General features: G+C 49.2%; 1 protein-coding gene across 1 annotated transcript in view; it reads left to right on the top strand.

The window, feature by feature from the left end:
- Positions 1 to 17500, top strand: part of LOC129819110 (transcription factor 4-like) — a 242236-nt gene that overhangs the window by 180215 nt on the left and 44521 nt on the right. The window contains exons 7-10 of the mRNA XM_055875679.1: positions 2099 to 2169; positions 2517 to 2595; positions 12845 to 12956; positions 13324 to 13517. Of these exons, the coding sequence (XP_055731654.1) occupies positions 2099 to 2169; positions 2517 to 2595; positions 12845 to 12956; positions 13324 to 13517 (456 nt within the window). The remainder of the gene's footprint in view (positions 1 to 2098; positions 2170 to 2516; positions 2596 to 12844; positions 12957 to 13323; positions 13518 to 17500) is intronic.

Raw genomic sequence — 17500 nt, 5'->3', positions numbered from 1 at the left:
CACAATTTGCCAAGGCAGGATACTCTGAGCGCAGCCCGATCCAGAAATCTGGCAGTGGCTTCTGATTAAATTCATTTTCCACAGAACCACTTGTTGCGATTTCAATAAGGCTCTCTTGTTCAGATATCGGTAAGGAGGTAGGGCATGAATGGGATAACGAATCAAGTTGTTTGTGTCGTCCGTTTCGGGAAAGTACCTGCGTAATTGCTCACCCTACTCACTCAGGTGCTTCACTATATCACATTTGACATTGTCCGTAAGCTTGAGTTCATTTGCACACAGAAAATTATACAATGATGGAAAGACCTGTGTGTTGTCCTTGTTAATGCAGACAGAGAAGAGCTCCAACTTCTTAATCATAGCCTCGATTTTGTCCCGCACATTGAATATAGTTGTGGAGAGTCCCTGTAATCCTAGATTCAGATCATTCAGGTGAGAAAAAACATCACCCAGATAGGCCAGTCGTGTGAGAAACTCGTCATCATGCAAGCAGTCACACAAGTGAAAATGATGGTCAGTAAAGAAACCTTTAATCTCGTCTCTCAATTCAAAAAAATGTCAATACTTTGCCTCTTGTTAACCAGCACACTTCTGTAAGCATTACATGATCGCTGCCCATATCATTGCATAATGCAGAAAATACCCAAGAGTTCAGGGGCCTTGCTTTAACCAAGTGAACCATTTTCACTGTAGTGTACAAAACGTCTTCCAAGCTGTCAGGCATTCCCTTGGCAGCAAGAGCCTCTGGGTGGATGCTGCAGTGTACCCAAGTGGCGTCGGGAGCAACTGCTTGCACGCGCGTTACCACTCCACTATGACTCCCTGTCATGGCGTTACCCCTCCACTATGACTCCCTGTCATGGCGTTACCACTCCACTATGACTCCCTGTCAGGGCTTTTGCGCCATCAGTACAGATACCAACATTAGCAGCAGCTATGTTTGGCTACATACGGACCGTTAGGGGAATACCCGCGAGAGAGTAACGGTTAATGTGATTGGAAGTTAACTATTTGACTAGGCTACCTGTATTTGACATTGTGTTGTTATTTTGCTGAACACTAGATGGTTTAATTGTATTTTCGTCAGTGAAACGAGGCGACTCAGGCGAGGAGAAAAACTCACCCAAATGTATAATGTGTAAACTTACGATCTGGGATATCGGTGCCATTTCACGGGATCTCTCCTACAAACACATGCTACATGCGTATTCAGATCATTTTCATAATTTAGGGGAAATGTGATTGGGTAATGCATTGACAGTGTGTGAGAGTGACGTGGGCGGTTCCTCTGAGCACTGCTTTACTCACTTCCTGCCCAGACACTCGCCTGTCACTACACACACACACACACACACACACACACACACACACACACACACACACACACACACACACACACACACACACACACACACACACACACACACACACACACACACACACACACACACACACCGGTCATGGAGCTGTGGTTAATGTTGTTGGAAGACTTGGCCTGTGGACGTGACAGCTGGACCTGGGGGTGGGTTGAATAGAGAGATGAATGGATGAATAGAGAGATGGAGGGATGAATAGAGAGATGAATGGATGAATAGAGAGATGGAGGGATGAATAGAGAGATGAATGGATGAATAGAGAGATGGAGGGATGAATAGAGAGATGGAGGGTTGAATAGAGAGATGGAGGGATGAATAGAGAGATGGAGGGATGAATAGAGAGATGGAGGGATGAATAGAGAGATGGAGGGATGAATAGAGAGATGGAGGGATGAATAGAGAGATGGAGGGTTGAATAGAGAGATGGAGGGATGAATAGAGAGATGGAGGGATGAATAGAGAGATGAATGGATGAATAGAGAGATGGAGGGATGAATAGAGAGATGGAGGGATGATGGAATATAAAAGGGGGGTGCATTATTGGAAGGAATACCATCCTTATTTACATAATCCCATTTCTCTTTCCTCTGTGTGTGTGTGTGTGTGTGTGTGTGTGTGTGTGTGTGTGTGTGTGTGTGTGTGTGTGTGTGTGTGTGTGTGTGTGTGTGTGTGTGTGTGTGTGTGTGTGTGTGTGTGTGTGTGTGTGTGTGTGTGTGTGACAGCTAACCGGGCGCAGAGCGGGGCACCGACCAGCTCTCAGACGGGAGACGCCCTGGGGAAGGCTCTCGCTTCGGTGAGTAGAGAACACACACCCTAACCTACACCTCTAGTCAATACACACACACACACACCTCAACCTACACCCCTTGTCAATACACACACACACACCTCAACCTACAATACACACACACCTCAACCTACACCCCTAGTCAATACACACACACACACCTCAACCTACAATACACACACACCTCAACCTACACCCCTAGTCAATACACACACACACACCTCAACCTACAATACACACACACCTCAACCTACACCCCTAGTCAATACACACACACACACCTCACACACACCTAAAATACACACACATCCACGTATTGACTGTCTGCCTGTGATTTGATTGGTTGTTTTCAGATCTACTCTCCAGACCACACGAACAACAGTTTCTCGTCCAACCCGTCGACCCCTGTCGGCTCTCCCCCCTCACTCACAGGTACATCTCAGTTTAAACTTTGACCTCCCGTCATCTATAGATTAGAACATTATTCTGGCGTATTTAAGGATGAACACCAGGAAGTGAACCATTTTTAACTGTAATTAGAGCCCAAGTGTCAATCGATGTCTACGATTCACAGCTTAAACACTTTAAATCAGGAAGGAATTCATGTCCACAAGTGAAGCAGATCTTTGTAGACTTCAGTCTCACATGTTCCTGTTTAAGACTACAACATAGCCTGGTTCAGTCTCACATGTTCCTGTTTAAGACTACAACATAGCCTGGTTCAGTCTCACATGTTCCTGTTTAAGACTACAACATAGCCTTGTTCAGTCTCACATGTTCCTGTTTAAGACTACAACATAGCCTGGTTCAGTCTCACATGTTCCTGTTTAAGACTACAACATAGCCTGGTTCAGTCTCACATGGTCCTGTTTAAGACTACAACATAGCCTGGTTCAGTCTCACATGTTCCTGTTTAAGACTACAACATAGCCTGGTTCAGTCTCACATGTTCCTGTTTAAGACTACAACATAGCCTGGTTCAGTCTCACATGTTCCTGTTTAAGACTACAACATAGCCTGGTTCAGTCTCACATGTTCCTGTTTAAGACTACAACATAGCCTGGTTCAGTCTCACATGTTCCTGTTTAAGACTACAACATAGCCTGGTTCAGTCTCACATGTTCCTGTTTAAGACTACAACATAGCCTGGTTCAGTCTCACATGTTCCTGTTTAAGACTACAACATAGCCTTGTTCAGTCTCACATGTTCCTGTTTAAGACTACAACATAGCCTGGTTCAGTCTCACATGTTCCTGTTTAAGACTACAACATAGCCTGGTTCAGTCTCACATGGTCCTGTTTAAGACTACAACATAGCCTGGTTCAGTCTCACATGTTCCTGTTTAAGACTACAACATAGCCTGGTTCAGTCTCACATGTTCCTGTTTAAGACTACAACATAGCCTGGTTCAGTCTCACATGTTCCTGTTTAAGACTACAACATAGCCTGGTTCAGTCTCACATGTTCCTGTTTAAGACTACAACATAGCCTGGTTCAGTCTCACATGGTCCTGTTTAAGACTACAACATAACCTGGTTCAGTCTCACATGTTCCTGTTTAAGACTACAACATAGCCTGGTTCAGTCTCACATGTTCCTGTTTAAGACTACAACATAGCCTGGTTCAGTCTCACATGGTCCTGTTTAAGACTACAACATAGCCTGGTTCAGTCTCACATGTTCCTGTTTAAGACTACAACATAGCCTGGTTCAGTCTCACATGGTCCTGTTTAAGACTACAACATAGCCTGGTTCAGTCTCACATGTTCCTGTTTAAGACTACAACATAGCCTGGTTCAGTCTCACATGTTCCTGTTTAAGACTACAACATAGCCTGGTTCAGTCTCACATGGTCGTGTTTAAGACTACAACATAGCCTGGTTCAGTCTCACATGTTCCTGTTTAAGACTACAACATAGCCTGGTTCAGTCTCACATGTTCCTGTTTAAGACTACAACATAGCCTGGTTCAGTCTCACATGTTCCTGTTTAAGACTACAACATAGCCTGGTTCAGTCTCACATGTTCCTGTTTAAGACTACAACATAGCCTTGTTCAGTCTCACATGTTCCTGTTTAAGACTACAACATAGCCTGGTTCAGTCTCACATGTTCCTGTTTAAGACTACAACATAGCCTGGTTCAGTCTCACATGGTCCTGTTTAAGACTACAACATAGCCTGGTTCAGTCTCACATGTTCCTGTTTAAGACTACAACATAGCCTGGTTCAGTCTCACATGTTCCTGTTTAAGACTACAACATAGCCTGGTTCAGTCTCACATGTTCCTGTTTAAGACTACAACATAGCCTGGTTCAGTCTCACATGTTCCTGTTTAAGACTACAACATAGCCTGGTTCAGTCTCACATGTTCCTGTTTAAGACTACAACATAGCCTGGTTCAGTCTCACATGTTCCTGTTTAAGACTACAACATAGCCTGGTTCAGTCTCACATGTTCCTGTTTAAGACTACAACATAGCCTGGTTCAGTCTCACATGTTCCTGTTTAAGACTACAACATAGCCTGGTTCAGTCTCACCATGGTCCTGTTTAAGACTACAACATAGCCTGGTTCAGTCTCACATGTTCCTGTTTAAGACTACAACATAGCCTGGTTCAGTCTCACATGGTCCTGTTTAAGACTACAACATAGCCTGGTTCAGTCTCACATGTTCCTGTTTAAGACTACAACATAGCCTGGTTCAGTCTCACATGTTCCTGTTTAAGACTACAACATAGCCTGGTTCAGTCTCACATGGTCCTGTTTAAGACTACAACATAGCCTGGTTCAGTCTCACATGTTCCTGTTTAAGACTACAACATAGCCTGGTTCAGTCTCACATGGTCCTGTTTAAGACTACAACATAGCCTGGTTCAGTCTCACATGGTCGTGTTTAAGACCTGAGCTCTAATGGTAGAGAAATGGCGAGAACATGCCTGGAAGGCATCCAAGGGAGTACATCTACTCATGTGTATAGTACAGCTGTTGGCCCCAGCATTGGGAAGGGCCTCTTGGCGTAATACCACCTAAGATGGCCGCTGACTTTCACCAGCTACTTCCTGTTAGTTCATCACTGAGAAATGATTTAATTTAAACCTCCCGTCCAGTGACAAAAACACTTGAAACTTCCTCTGCCCGTCCTTTCTTTTACCGTCCTTTATGTTTTTGTTTTTGCCTATTACTGTCCATCCAGACTAACGATGCAAATCCTCCGCTGATCCTTAGTGGGAAATTACTTTCTCCCTGTCTCTATTAATTGTTGTTGCTGCTACACAGCGTTTGATATTTCATATGTGTTAACTGAGACTTAATTACAAAACGCACTTCAGAAAATAATTTCAAAGCAGCAGCGCCTTGTCTCTGTCTTGTGTGTGTGTGTGCGTGTGCGTGTGTGTGTGTGTGTGTGTGTGTGTGTGTGTGTGTGTGTGTGTGTGTGTGTGTGTGTGTGTGTGTGTGTGTGTGTGTGTGTGTGTGTGTAAATGTGTCTGTCTGTCTATCTGTGTGTGTGTGTGTGTGTGTGTGTGTGTGTGTGTGTGTGTGTGTGTGTGTGTGTGTGTGTGTGTGTGTGTGTGTGTGTGTGTGTGTGTGTGTGTAATGTGTGTGTAAATGTGTCTGTCTGTCTAACTGTGTGTGTGTGTGTGTGTGTGTGTGTGTGTGTGTGTGTGTGTGTGTGTGTGTGTGTGTGTGTGTGTGTGTGTGTGTGTGTGTGTGTGTGTGTGTGTGTGTCTGTCTGTCTGTCTGTGAGGAGAGGGAGGATGAGGAGAGGAGGATGAGGAGAGGAGGATGAGGAGAGGGAGGATGAGGAGAGGAGGATGAGGAGAGGGAGGATGAGGAGAGGAGGATGAGGAGAGGGAGGATGAGGAGAGAGAGGATGAGGAGAGGGAGGATGAGGAGAGAGAGGATGAGGAGAGGAGGATGAGGAGAGGGAGGATGAGGAGAGGATGAGGAGAGGGAGGATGAGGAGAGGGAGGATGAGGAGAGGGAGGATGAGGAGAGAGAGGATGAGGAGAGAGAGGATGAGGAGAGAGAGGATGAGGAGTGGAGGATGAGGAGAGGAGGATGAGGAGAGGGAGGATGAGGAGAGGATGAGGAGAGGGAGGATGAGGAGAGGGAGGATGAGGAGAGGATGAGGAGAGGAGGATGAGGAGAGGAGTATGAGGAGAGGAGGATGAGGAGAGGAGGATGAGGAGAGGAGGATGAGGAGAGGAGGATGAGGAGAGGGAGGATGAGGAGAGGATGAGGAGAGGGAGGATGAGGAGAGGGAGGATGAGAAGAGGGAGGATGAGGAGAGGATGAGGAGAGGAGGATGAGGAGAGGAGGATGAGGAGAGGAGGATGAGGAGAGGGAGGATGAGGAGAGGATGAGGAGAGGGCGGATGAGGAGAGGAGGATGAGGAGAGGAGGATGAGGAGAGGGAGGATGAGGAGAGGAGGATGAGGAGAGGGAGGAGGAGGAGAGGGAGGATGAGGAGGGAGGATGAGGGAGAGGGAGGATGAGGAGAGGAGGATGAGAGAGAGTGAGGATGGAGGAGAGGAGGATGAGGAGAGGGAGGATGAGGAGGATGAGAGAGGGGATGAGGAGAGGGAGGATGAGGAGAGGGAGGATGAGGAGAGGTAGGATGAGGAGAGGAGGATGAGGAGAGGAGGATGAGGAGAGGGAGGATGAGGAGAGGAGGATGAGGAGGGGAGGATGAGGAGAGGGAGGATGAGGAGAGGGAGGATGAGGAGAGGAGATGAGGAGAGGAGGATGAGGAGAGGGAGGATGAGGAGAGGGGATGAGGATGAGGAGAGGATGAGGGAGGAGGGATGAGGAGAGGGAGGATGAGGAGAGGAGGATGAGGAGGATGAGGAGAGGGAGGATGAGGAGAGGGAGGATGAGGAGAGGAGGATGAGGAGAGGAGGATGAGGAGAGGAGGATGAGGAGAGGGAGGATGAGGAGAGGAGGATGAGGAGAGGAGGATGAGGAGAGGGAGGATGAGGAGAGGAGAGATGAGGAGAGGGAGGATGAGGAGAGGAGGATGAGGAGAGGGAGGGATGAGGAGAGGAGGATGAGGAGAGGGAGGATGAGGATGAGGAGGATGAGGAGAGGAGGATGAGGAGAGGAGGATGAGGAGAGGGAGGATGAGGAGAGGGAGGATGAGGAGAGGATGAGGAGAGGGAGGATGAGGAGAGGAGGATGAGGAGAGGAGGATGAGGAGAGGGAGGATGAGGAGAGGGAGGATGAGGAGAGGGAGGATGAGGAGAGGATGAGGAGAGGGAGATGAGGAGGAGGGAGGAGAGGAGGATGAGGAGAGGAGGATGAGAGGGAGGATGAGGTGAGGGAGGATGAGGAGAGGAGGATGAGGAGAGGGAGGATGAGGGAGGATGAGGTGAGGGAGGATGAGGAGAGGGAGGATGAGGAGAGGAGGATGAGGAGAGGGAGGATGAGGAGAGGAGGATGAGGAGAGGGAGGATGAGGAGAGGGAGGATGAGGAGAGGAGGATGAGGAGAGGGAGGATGAGGAGGAGGATGAGGAGAGGGAGGATGAGGAGAGGAGGATGAGGAGAGGAGGATGAGGAGAGGGAGGATGAGGAGAGGAGGATGAGGAGAGGAGGATGAGGAGAGGGAGGATGAGGAGAGGGAGGATGAGGAGAGGATGAGGAGAGGGAGGATGAGGAGAGGAGGATGAGGAGAGGAGGATGAGGAGAGGAGGATGAGGAGAGGGAGGATGAGGAGAGGGGGATGAGGAGAGGAGGATGAGGAGAGGGAGGATGAGGAGAGGGAGGATGAGGAGAGGGAGGATGAGGAGAGGAGGATGAGGAGAGGAGGATGAGGAGAGGGAGGATGAGGAGAGGGAGGATGAGGAGGGAGGATGAGGAGAGGGAGGATGAGGAGAGGAGGATGAGGAGAGGAGAGATGAGGAGAGGAGGATGAGGAGAGGGAGGATGAGGAGAGGGAGGATGAGGAGAGGAGGATGAGGAGAGGGAGGATGAGGAGAGGAGGATGAGGAGAGGAGGATGAGGAGAGGGAGGATGAGGAGAGGGAGGATGAGGAGAGGAGGATGAGGAGAGGAGGATGAGGAGAGGGAGGATGAGGAGAGGAGGATGAGGAGAGGAGGATGAGGAGAGGGAGGATGAGGAGAGGAGGATGAGGAGAGGAGGATGAGGAGAGGGAGGGAGGATGAGGAGAGGAGGATGAGGAGAGGGAGGATGAGGAGAGGAGGATGAGGAGAGAGAGGATGAGGAGAGGGAGGATGAGGAGGAGGATGAGGTGAGGAGGATGAGGAGAGGGGAGGGAGGAGGATGAGGAAGAGGGAGGATGAGGAGAGGGAGGATGAGGATGAGGAGGATGGGAGAGGAGGATGAGGAGAGGAGGATGAGGAGAGGGAGGATGAGGAGAGGGAGGATGAGGAGGAGGAGGATGAGGAGAGGGAGGATGGAGAGAGGGAGGATGAGGAGAGGAGGATGAGGAGAGGAGGATGGAGGAGAGGAGGATGAGAGAGAGAGGAGAGGAGGATGAGGAGAGAGAGGATGAGGAGAGGAGGATGAGGAGAGGAGGATGAGGAGAGGGAGGATGAGGAGAGAGAGGATGAGGAGAGGGAGGATGAGGAGAGGGAGGATGAGGAGAGGGAGGATGAGGAGAGGGAGGATGAGGAGAGGAGGATGAGGAGAGGAGGATGAGGAGAGGGAGGATGAGGAGAGGGGGATGAGGAGGAGGATGAGGAGAGGGAGGATGAGGAGAGGAGGATGAGGAGAGGAGGATGAGGAGAGGAGGATGAGGAGAGGAGGATGAGGAGAGGGAGGAGGAGGAAAGGAGGATGAGGAGAGGGATGATGAGGAGAGGAGAGGATGAGGAGAAGGGAGGATGAGGAGAGGAGGATGAGGAGAGAGAGGGATGAGGAGAGGAGGATGAGGAGAGGAGGAGTGGGATGAGGAGAGGAGGATGAGGAGAGAGAGGATGAGGAGAGGAGGTGAGGAGAGGAGGATGAGGAGAGGGAGGATGAGGAGTGGAGGATGAGGAGAGGAGGATGAGGAGAGGGAGGATGAGGGATGAGGAGAGGAGGATGAGGAGAGGGAGGATGAGGAGAGGGAGGATGAGGAGAGGAGGATGAGGAGAGGAGGATGAGGAGAGGAGGATGAGGAGAGGATGAGGAGAGGAGGATGAGGAGGATGAGGATGAGGATGAGGAGGATGAGGAGGAGAGAGGATGAGGAGAGGGAGGATGAGGAGAGGTGAGGATGAGTGAGGGAGGAGAGGAGGGATGAGGAGAGAGAGGAGGAGGAGAGGAGGGATGAGGAGGAGGAGGAGGATGAGGAGAGGAGGATGAGGAGGAGGAGGATGAGGAGAGGAGGATGAGGAGGAGGATGAGGAGAGGAGGATGAGGAGGGAGGATGAGGAGAGGAGGATGAGGAGAGAGGAGGATGAGGAGAGGAGAGGAGGATGAGGAGGAGAGAGGAGAGGTGAGGAGAGAGAGGATGAGAGAGGGAGGATGAGGAGAGGGAGGATGAGGAGAGGATGAGGAGAGGAGGAGGAGAGAGAGGATGAGGAGAGGGAGATGAGGAGAGAGATGAGGAGAGGAGGATGAGGAGAGAGAGGATGAGGAGAGGAGGTTGAGGATGAGGAGGATGAGGAGAGAGAGGATGAGGAGAGAGGATGAGGAGAGAGGATGAGGAGAGGAGGATGAGGAGAGGAGGATGAGGAGAGGATGAGAGAGGAGAGAGGAGGAGGAGAGGAGAGAGAGGATGAGAGAGAGAGGATGAGGAGAGGAGGATGAGGAAGAGAGTGAGGAGGAGGATGAGGAGAGGAGGATGAGGAGAGAGAGGATGAGGAGAGGGAGGATGAGGAGAGGATGATGAGGAGAGGATGAGGAGAGGAGGATGAGGAGAGAGGATGAGGAGGATGAGGAGAGGAGGATGAGGAGAGGAGGATGAGGAGAGAGAGGATGAGGAGAGGAGGATGAGGAGAGGAGGATGAGGAGTGAGGATGAGGAGAGGGAGGATGAGGAGAGGGAGGATGAGGAGAGAGAGGATGAGGAGAGAGGGAGGATGGGAGGAGAGAGGATGAGGAGAGGAGGATGAGGAGAGGATGAGGAGGATGAGGATGAGGAGGAGAGGGATGAGATGAGGAGAGGAGGATGAGGAGAGGATGAGGAGAGGAGGATGAGGAGAGAGAGGATGAGGAGAGGAGTGGATGAGGAGAGGATGAGGAGAGGAGGATGAGGAGAGGAGGATGAGGAGAGAGAGGATGAGGAGAGGAGGATGAGGAGAGGAGGATGAGAGGATGAGGAGGAGGAGGATGAGGAGAGAGGGAGGATGAGGAGAGGGAGGATGAGGAGAGGGAGGATGAGGAGAGAGAGGATGAGGAGAGGAGGATGAGGAGAGGGAGAGATGAGGATGAGGATGAGGAGGAGGAGGATGAGGGAGAGGAGGATGAGGAGAGGAGGATGAGGAGGAGGATGAGGAGAGGGAGGTGAGGATGAGGAGGAGAGGAGGATGAGAGGAGGAGGAGGAGAGGAGGATGAGGATGAGGAGGATGAGGAGAGGGAGGATGAGGAGAGGGAGGATGGGAGAGGATGAGGAGAGGATGAGGAGAGGATGAGGAGAGGGAGGAAGAGGAGAGGAGGGGGATGAGGGAGGAGGAGAGGGGAGGATGAGGAGAGGGGGATGAGGAGGGAGGATGAGGAGAGGAGGATGAGGAGAGGATGAGGATGAGGAGGATGAGGAGTGAGGATGAGGAGAGGGAGGAGAGGGAGGATGAGGAGAGGGAGGATGAGGAGAGGGAGATGAGGAGAGGGAGGATGAGGAGAGGGAGGATGAGGAGAGGATGAGGAGGGAGATGAGGAGGGGAGGATGAGGAGAGGGAGGATGAGGAGATGAGGAGAGGAGGATGAGGAGGAGGATGAGAGGGAGGATGAGAGAGGAGAGGATGAGGAGAGAGGTGAGGAGAGGAGGATGAGGGAGAGAGGAGGATGAGGAGAGGATGAGGGAGGAGGAGGATGAGGGAGATGAGGAGAGGAGGAGAGGAGAGGGAGGATGAGGAGAGGGGGATGAGGAGAGGGTGAGGAGGGAGGATGAGGAGAGGAGGATGAGGAGAGGATGAGGAGAGGGAGGATGAGGAGAGGAGGACAAACGTAACATACAAACACACACACACACACACACATAATATAACATTCACAAACATAACATGCAAACACACACACACACAGAAGTCTTTAACTTCTGTAGAACAACACAACAACAGAGGAAGTGGGGGTGATTAGCATAACATAGCTCTCTGACCTATCAAAGGCCTTTGTTCCCTACCTGCTCCCAGGCGCCCTGGCAACACCCACAATATCCTCTCCTTTAGGAATAAAACACACACACACACACACACACACACACACACACAACACACACACACACACACACACACACACACACACACACACACACAAACACACAAACACACACACACACACACACACACACACACACAAACACACACACACACACACACACACACACACACACACACACACACACACACACACACACACACACACACACACACACACACACCACCTCCAGCAGTTAATGATCACAGGTTGTGTATATGTCAGGGACAACCAGACCAAAGCTGCGTGAGAAACAGAGGAAAGCCATGAATGAAGTCGAGACACAGACAGGAACAAGACAACAAAACAAAATAAAAGACAAGCATGTTTTTAGCATACCGTCACAAATAGCTCATTTATACCGATATCCTCCAGGGTTTTCTGGTTTAACGTTGGATAGCATGACCTTCATACAGAGCTCATTATTACCAAGGACCAATTAAATGTTGTTCTAATGTTGACCCAACGTTTACATCAGCTGACTTGAATTTTGATGTCCAGCTAACTTTGAATTCAACGGGACTGTTTGTGTGCAGCGTGGTATTTCAGGGCGGTATCAGAGAGTCTATGAATCGTATTGGGATACTGACAAAATGGCATAGTTTCTAGTCCCATGTCCTTCCTGTGCTCACTCTGTCCTCATCTCCTCGTCTCCTTATTTTCTCATGTCCTCATCGTGTCTTCTTGTCTCCTCGTCTCCTCATGTCCTTGTCTCCTTCTCCTCATATCCTAATCGTCTTGTCTCCTTGTCTCATCACCTCCTTCTCTCCTTGGCTCCTCATGTCCTTGTCTCCTTGACTCCTTGTCTCTTGATCTCCTTGACTCCTCATGTCCTCATCTCATTGTCTCCTCATGTCTTCATCGTCTTGTCTCCTTGCCTCGTCATTTCCTTCTCTCCTTGGCTCCTCATGTCCTTGTCTCCTTGTCTCCACATGTTCTCATCTCCTTGACTCCTTGTCTCTTGATCTCCTTGACTCCTCATGCCCTCATCTCCTTGTCTCCTCATGTCCTCATCTTATTGGCTCATCATGTCCTCATCATCTTGCCTCTTGGTCTCCTCATCTCCTTCTCTTATTGCCTCCTCATGTCCTTGTCTCCTCATATCCTCATCTCCTTGTCTTCTTATCTCTTGATCTCCTTGTCTCCTCATGTCCTCATCTCCTTGTCCCTTCATGTCCTCATCTCCTCGTGTCCTCATGTCCTTGTCTCCTCATCTCCTTGTCTCCTCATATCCTCATCTCCTTGTCTCCTCATGTCCTAATCTCGTTGTCTCATTTCCTCATCTCCTTGTCTCCTCATGTCTTCATCTCCTTGTGTCCTCTCCTAGCTGCTAGTTCTGCTATGTGGTCCAGGAACGGAGGACAAGGTCCTTCCTCCCCCAACTATGAGGCTCCTCTACACTCTCTGGTAAGACTACATAAGATCTTCATAAGACATTCGTAACACATTCATAATGCTGCCTATGTCAACAATGCAACCTCTAACCCCTGACCCCTTTCCTTCCCCCATTCAGTAGAATCCTGTTGATATCATAACATATTCATAACCTGTTCATAACACATTTATAAGCACTTATATCAACACCATGACTCCTGACCTCTTCCCTTCCCCCTGCAGCAGAGTCCTATCGATATCATAATTAATCAATAAGGCACGAGGGGGTGTGGTATATGGCCAATATACCACGGCTAAGAGGCCATATACCACAAACCCCCTTAGGTGCCTTATTGCTGTTATAAACTGGTTACCAACGTAATTAGAGCAGTAAAAATACATGTTTTGTCATACCCGTGGTGTACCAATTAGCACTCATGGCTCGAACCACCCAGCCAATCAGCACTCATGGCTCGAACCACCCAGCCAATCAGCACTCATGGCTCGAACCACCCAGCCAATCAGCACTCATGGCTCGAACCACCCAGCCAATCAGCACTCATGGCTCGAACCACCCAGCCAATCAGCACTCATGGCTCGAACCACCCAGCCAATCAGCACTCATGGCTCGAACCACCCAGTTTCTACTAACCCATTCATAACAGAATGAAGTCGTATCAGTCAGTACTTACAGGATGGCGCTGGAATGTACAGCGGCCATTTTCCAGGCTCCTGACCAAGTCGGCTATTTGACGCTGATCTTAACTTATTTTGTATATAATGTTTCCGCCGTCGTTTCCTACGGCCGGAAAAAAAGAGATTCCTGGACATCAGAACAGGGATCAGTAACCTCGATTTGGATGAAGAGTTCTACTTTAACAAGTCGGGCGGCGCAGGACATACTGCTCACCCAGGACAAGGCCCTTAGCCAGGTCACTGGGAGAACAAACTGGATGAGGTCCGGTGGAGACTATCCTATCGACGGACAAGGCCCTAATCTCGGACACTCAGAAGAGAACGAGAATATAGAGACCAACGCACCCTGATGAAACTATGGAGACGAGTAAATAACCCTCTTTTCTGTTGGAGAATGTATAAATCACTGGAGAACAAACTGGATGAGGTCCGTTGGAGACTATCCTATCAACGGGACCTGAAGACCTGTAATATCCTGTTTTTCTCAGAAACTTGGACATGGATAATATTCTAAACTCAGCAACAACAAAAAGAAACGTCCCTTTTTCAGGACCCTGTCTTTCAAAGATAATTCGTAAAAATCCAAATAACTTCACAGATCTTCATTGTAAAGGGTTTAAACACTGTTTTCCATACTTGTTCAATGAACCATAAACAATTAATGAACATGCACCTGAGGAACGGTCGTTAAGACACTAACAGCTTACAGACGGTAGGCAATTAAGGTCACAGTTATGAAGACTTAGAACACTAAAGAGGCATTTCTACTGACTCTGAAAAACACCAAAAGAAAGATGCCCAGGGTCCCTGCTCATCTGCGTGAACGTGCCTTAGGCATGCTGCAAGGAGGCATGAGGACTGCAGATGTGTACAGGGCAATAAATTGCAATGAGACAGAGACACGGAGACAGGACGGACAGCTGATCGTCCTCGCAGTAGCAGACCATGTGTAACAACACCTGCACAGGATCGGTACATCCGAACATCACACCTGCGGGACAGGTACAGGATGGCAACAACAGCTGCCAGAGTTACACCAGGAACGCACAATCCCTCCATCAGTGCTCAGACTGTCCGCAATAGGCTGAGAGAGGCTGGACTGAGGGCTTGTAGGCCTGTTGTAAGGCAGGTCCTCACCAGACGTCACCGGCAACAACGTCACCTATGGGCACAAACCCACCGTCGCTGGACCAAACAATATTGACAAAAAGTGCTCTTCACTGACGAGTCGCAGTTTTGTCTCACCAGGGGTGATGGTCGGATTCGCATTTATCGTCAAAAGAATGAGCGTTACACCGAGTCCTGTACTCTGGAGCGGGATCGATTTGGAGGTGGAGGGTCTGCCATGGTCTGGGGCGGTGTGTCACAGCATCATCGGACTGAGCTTGTTGTCATTGCAGGCAATCTCAACGCTGTGCGTTACAGGGAAGACATCCTCCTCCCTCATGTGGTACCCTTCTTGCAGGCTCAACATGACATGACCCTCCAGCATGACAATGCCACCAGCCATGCTGCTCGTTCTGTGCGTGATTTCCTGCAAGTCAGGAATTTCCGTGTTCTGCCATGGCCAGGGAAGAGCCTGGATCTCAATCCCATTGAGCACGTCTGGGACCTGTTGGATCGGAGGGTGAGGGCTAAGGCCATTCACCCCAGAAATGTCCAGGAACTTGCAGGTGCCTTGGTGGAAAAGTGAGGTAACATCTCACATCAATAACTGGCAAATCTGGTGCAGTCCATGAGGAGGAGATATGCACTGCAGTACTTAATGCAGCTGGTGGCCACACCAGATACTAACTGTTACTTTTGATTTTGACCCCCCCCCTTTGTTCAGGGATACATTATTTCATTTTTATTAGTCACATGTTTGTGGAACTTGTTCAGTTTATGTCTCAGTTGTTGAATCTTGTTATGTTCATCAAATATTTAAGTTTTCTGAAAATAAATGCAGTTGACAGTGAGAGGACGTTTCTTTATTTGCTGAGTTCAGATGGTTTTTCTATGCGTCTGCGAGACAGAATGGCAGCGTCAGATCAAGGGGGGAGGTGTGCGTCTCTATTAACAACAGCTATTGCGTGATCTCTGATATTAAGGAAGTCTGGAGGTTCTGCTCACCTGAGTTAGAATACCTCATGATAAGCTGTAAACCCCTCAAACTCAACTCTGGAATTGAAGCAGGTTCCACTGCTAATTTTCATTGTTCCCCTCTAATCAGGGACTGATTTAGACCTGACACACCAGCTGGGTGACAATTAATGATCAGGTAGAACAGAAAACCAGCAGGCTCCGGACCTCATGGGGTAAGAGTTTAATTCCCCTGCTGTAGACCATACTATTTACCCAGAGAGTTCTCATCTATATTTTCTGTAGCTGTCTATTTACCACCACAAACCGATGCTGGCACTAAGACCACACCCAGCGAGCTGTATAAAGCCATAAGCAAACAATAATTGTATTTAACCTTTATTTAACTAAGCAAGTCAGATAAGAACAAATACTTATTTTACAATGACGGCCTACCCCGGCCAAACCCTCCCGTCACCCGGACGACGCTGGGCCAATCCTATGGGGCTCCCAATCACGGCCGGTTGTGATACAGCCCGGGATCGAACCTGGTTCTGTGGGGATGCCCCTAGCACTGCGATGCAGTGCCTTAGTCCCACTGCGCCACTCGGTCCCAAAAATGCTCATCCACAGTCGGCGCTCCTAGTGGCCGGTGATTTAAATGCAGGAAAAAGGAAATCCGTCTAACCTAATTTCTACCAGCATGTCACCTGTTCATATAGAGGTAAAACAACTCCACACACAAAGACGCATACAAAGCTCGCCCTCAATTTGGCAAATATGTCCATAACTCTATCCTCCTGATCCCTGCTAACAAGCAAAAACTCAAACAGGAAGTACCAGTGACATGCTCAATAAGGAAGTGGTCTGATGAAGCGGATGCTATGCTACAGGACTGTTTCGCTAGCACAGACTGGAATATGTTTCCCGGGACTTATCCGATGGCATTGAGGAGTTTTACCACATCAGTTAGGCTTCATTAATAAGTGCAGTGACGACGTCATCCCCATAGTGACCGTACGTGCATACCCGCGCACGACTCCAACACCGTCGTTAAGTTGGCCGACGACACAACGGTGGTAGTCCTGATCACAGATGATGATGAGACTGCCTATAGGGAGGAGGTCAGAGACCTGGAAGTGGTGCCAGACTATAACTTCTCCCTCAACGTGATCAAGACAAAGGAGCTGATTATGGACTACAGGAAACGGAGGGTCGATCAACGCCTCTTCCCCCTCAGGAGACTCAAAAGATTTGGCAAGGGCTCTCAGATCCTCAAAAAAGTTCTACAGCTGCACCACTGAGAGCATCTTGACTGTCTGCATCACCGCTTGGTATTACAACTGCTTGGCATCCGACCACATGGCGCTAGAGAGGGAGTGAGGACGGACCAGTACCAGGGGCTGAACTCCCTGTCATCCAGGACCTCTATACCAGGCGGTGTCAGAGGAAGGCCTCTAAACATTGTCAAATCTTAGACTTTTCTCTCTGCTACTTAGAACCAACAGGATCCTGTAAGACAGGACCGTGAACAGCTTCTACCTCCAAGCCATAAGACTTGTAAATAGTTAGTTAAATAGTTAACCAAATAGCTACCCGGACCATCTGCATTTTTATCTCATCACAGACGCTGATGCTACTGTTCTACTATGTGTCACTATATTCTTAGTTATTTGTACATATCTACCTCCATTACCTCGTACCACTGCACATCGACTCTGTAACTTGTATATAGCCTAGTTATCATTACTCATTGACTCAGTACTGGTACCCCCTTGTATATAACCAAGGTATAGTTTCTCATTGTGTATTTATTATTAATTTTATTTTACTTTTCTTTTCTATTGTTTCT

This window comes from Salvelinus fontinalis, chromosome 21 (genome assembly GCF_029448725.1).
Source record: "Salvelinus fontinalis isolate EN_2023a chromosome 21, ASM2944872v1, whole genome shotgun sequence".
NCBI classification, from domain to species: Eukaryota; Metazoa; Chordata; class Actinopteri; order Salmoniformes; family Salmonidae; genus Salvelinus; species Salvelinus fontinalis.
This window is presented reverse-complemented; position numbering and strand designations above follow the sequence as displayed.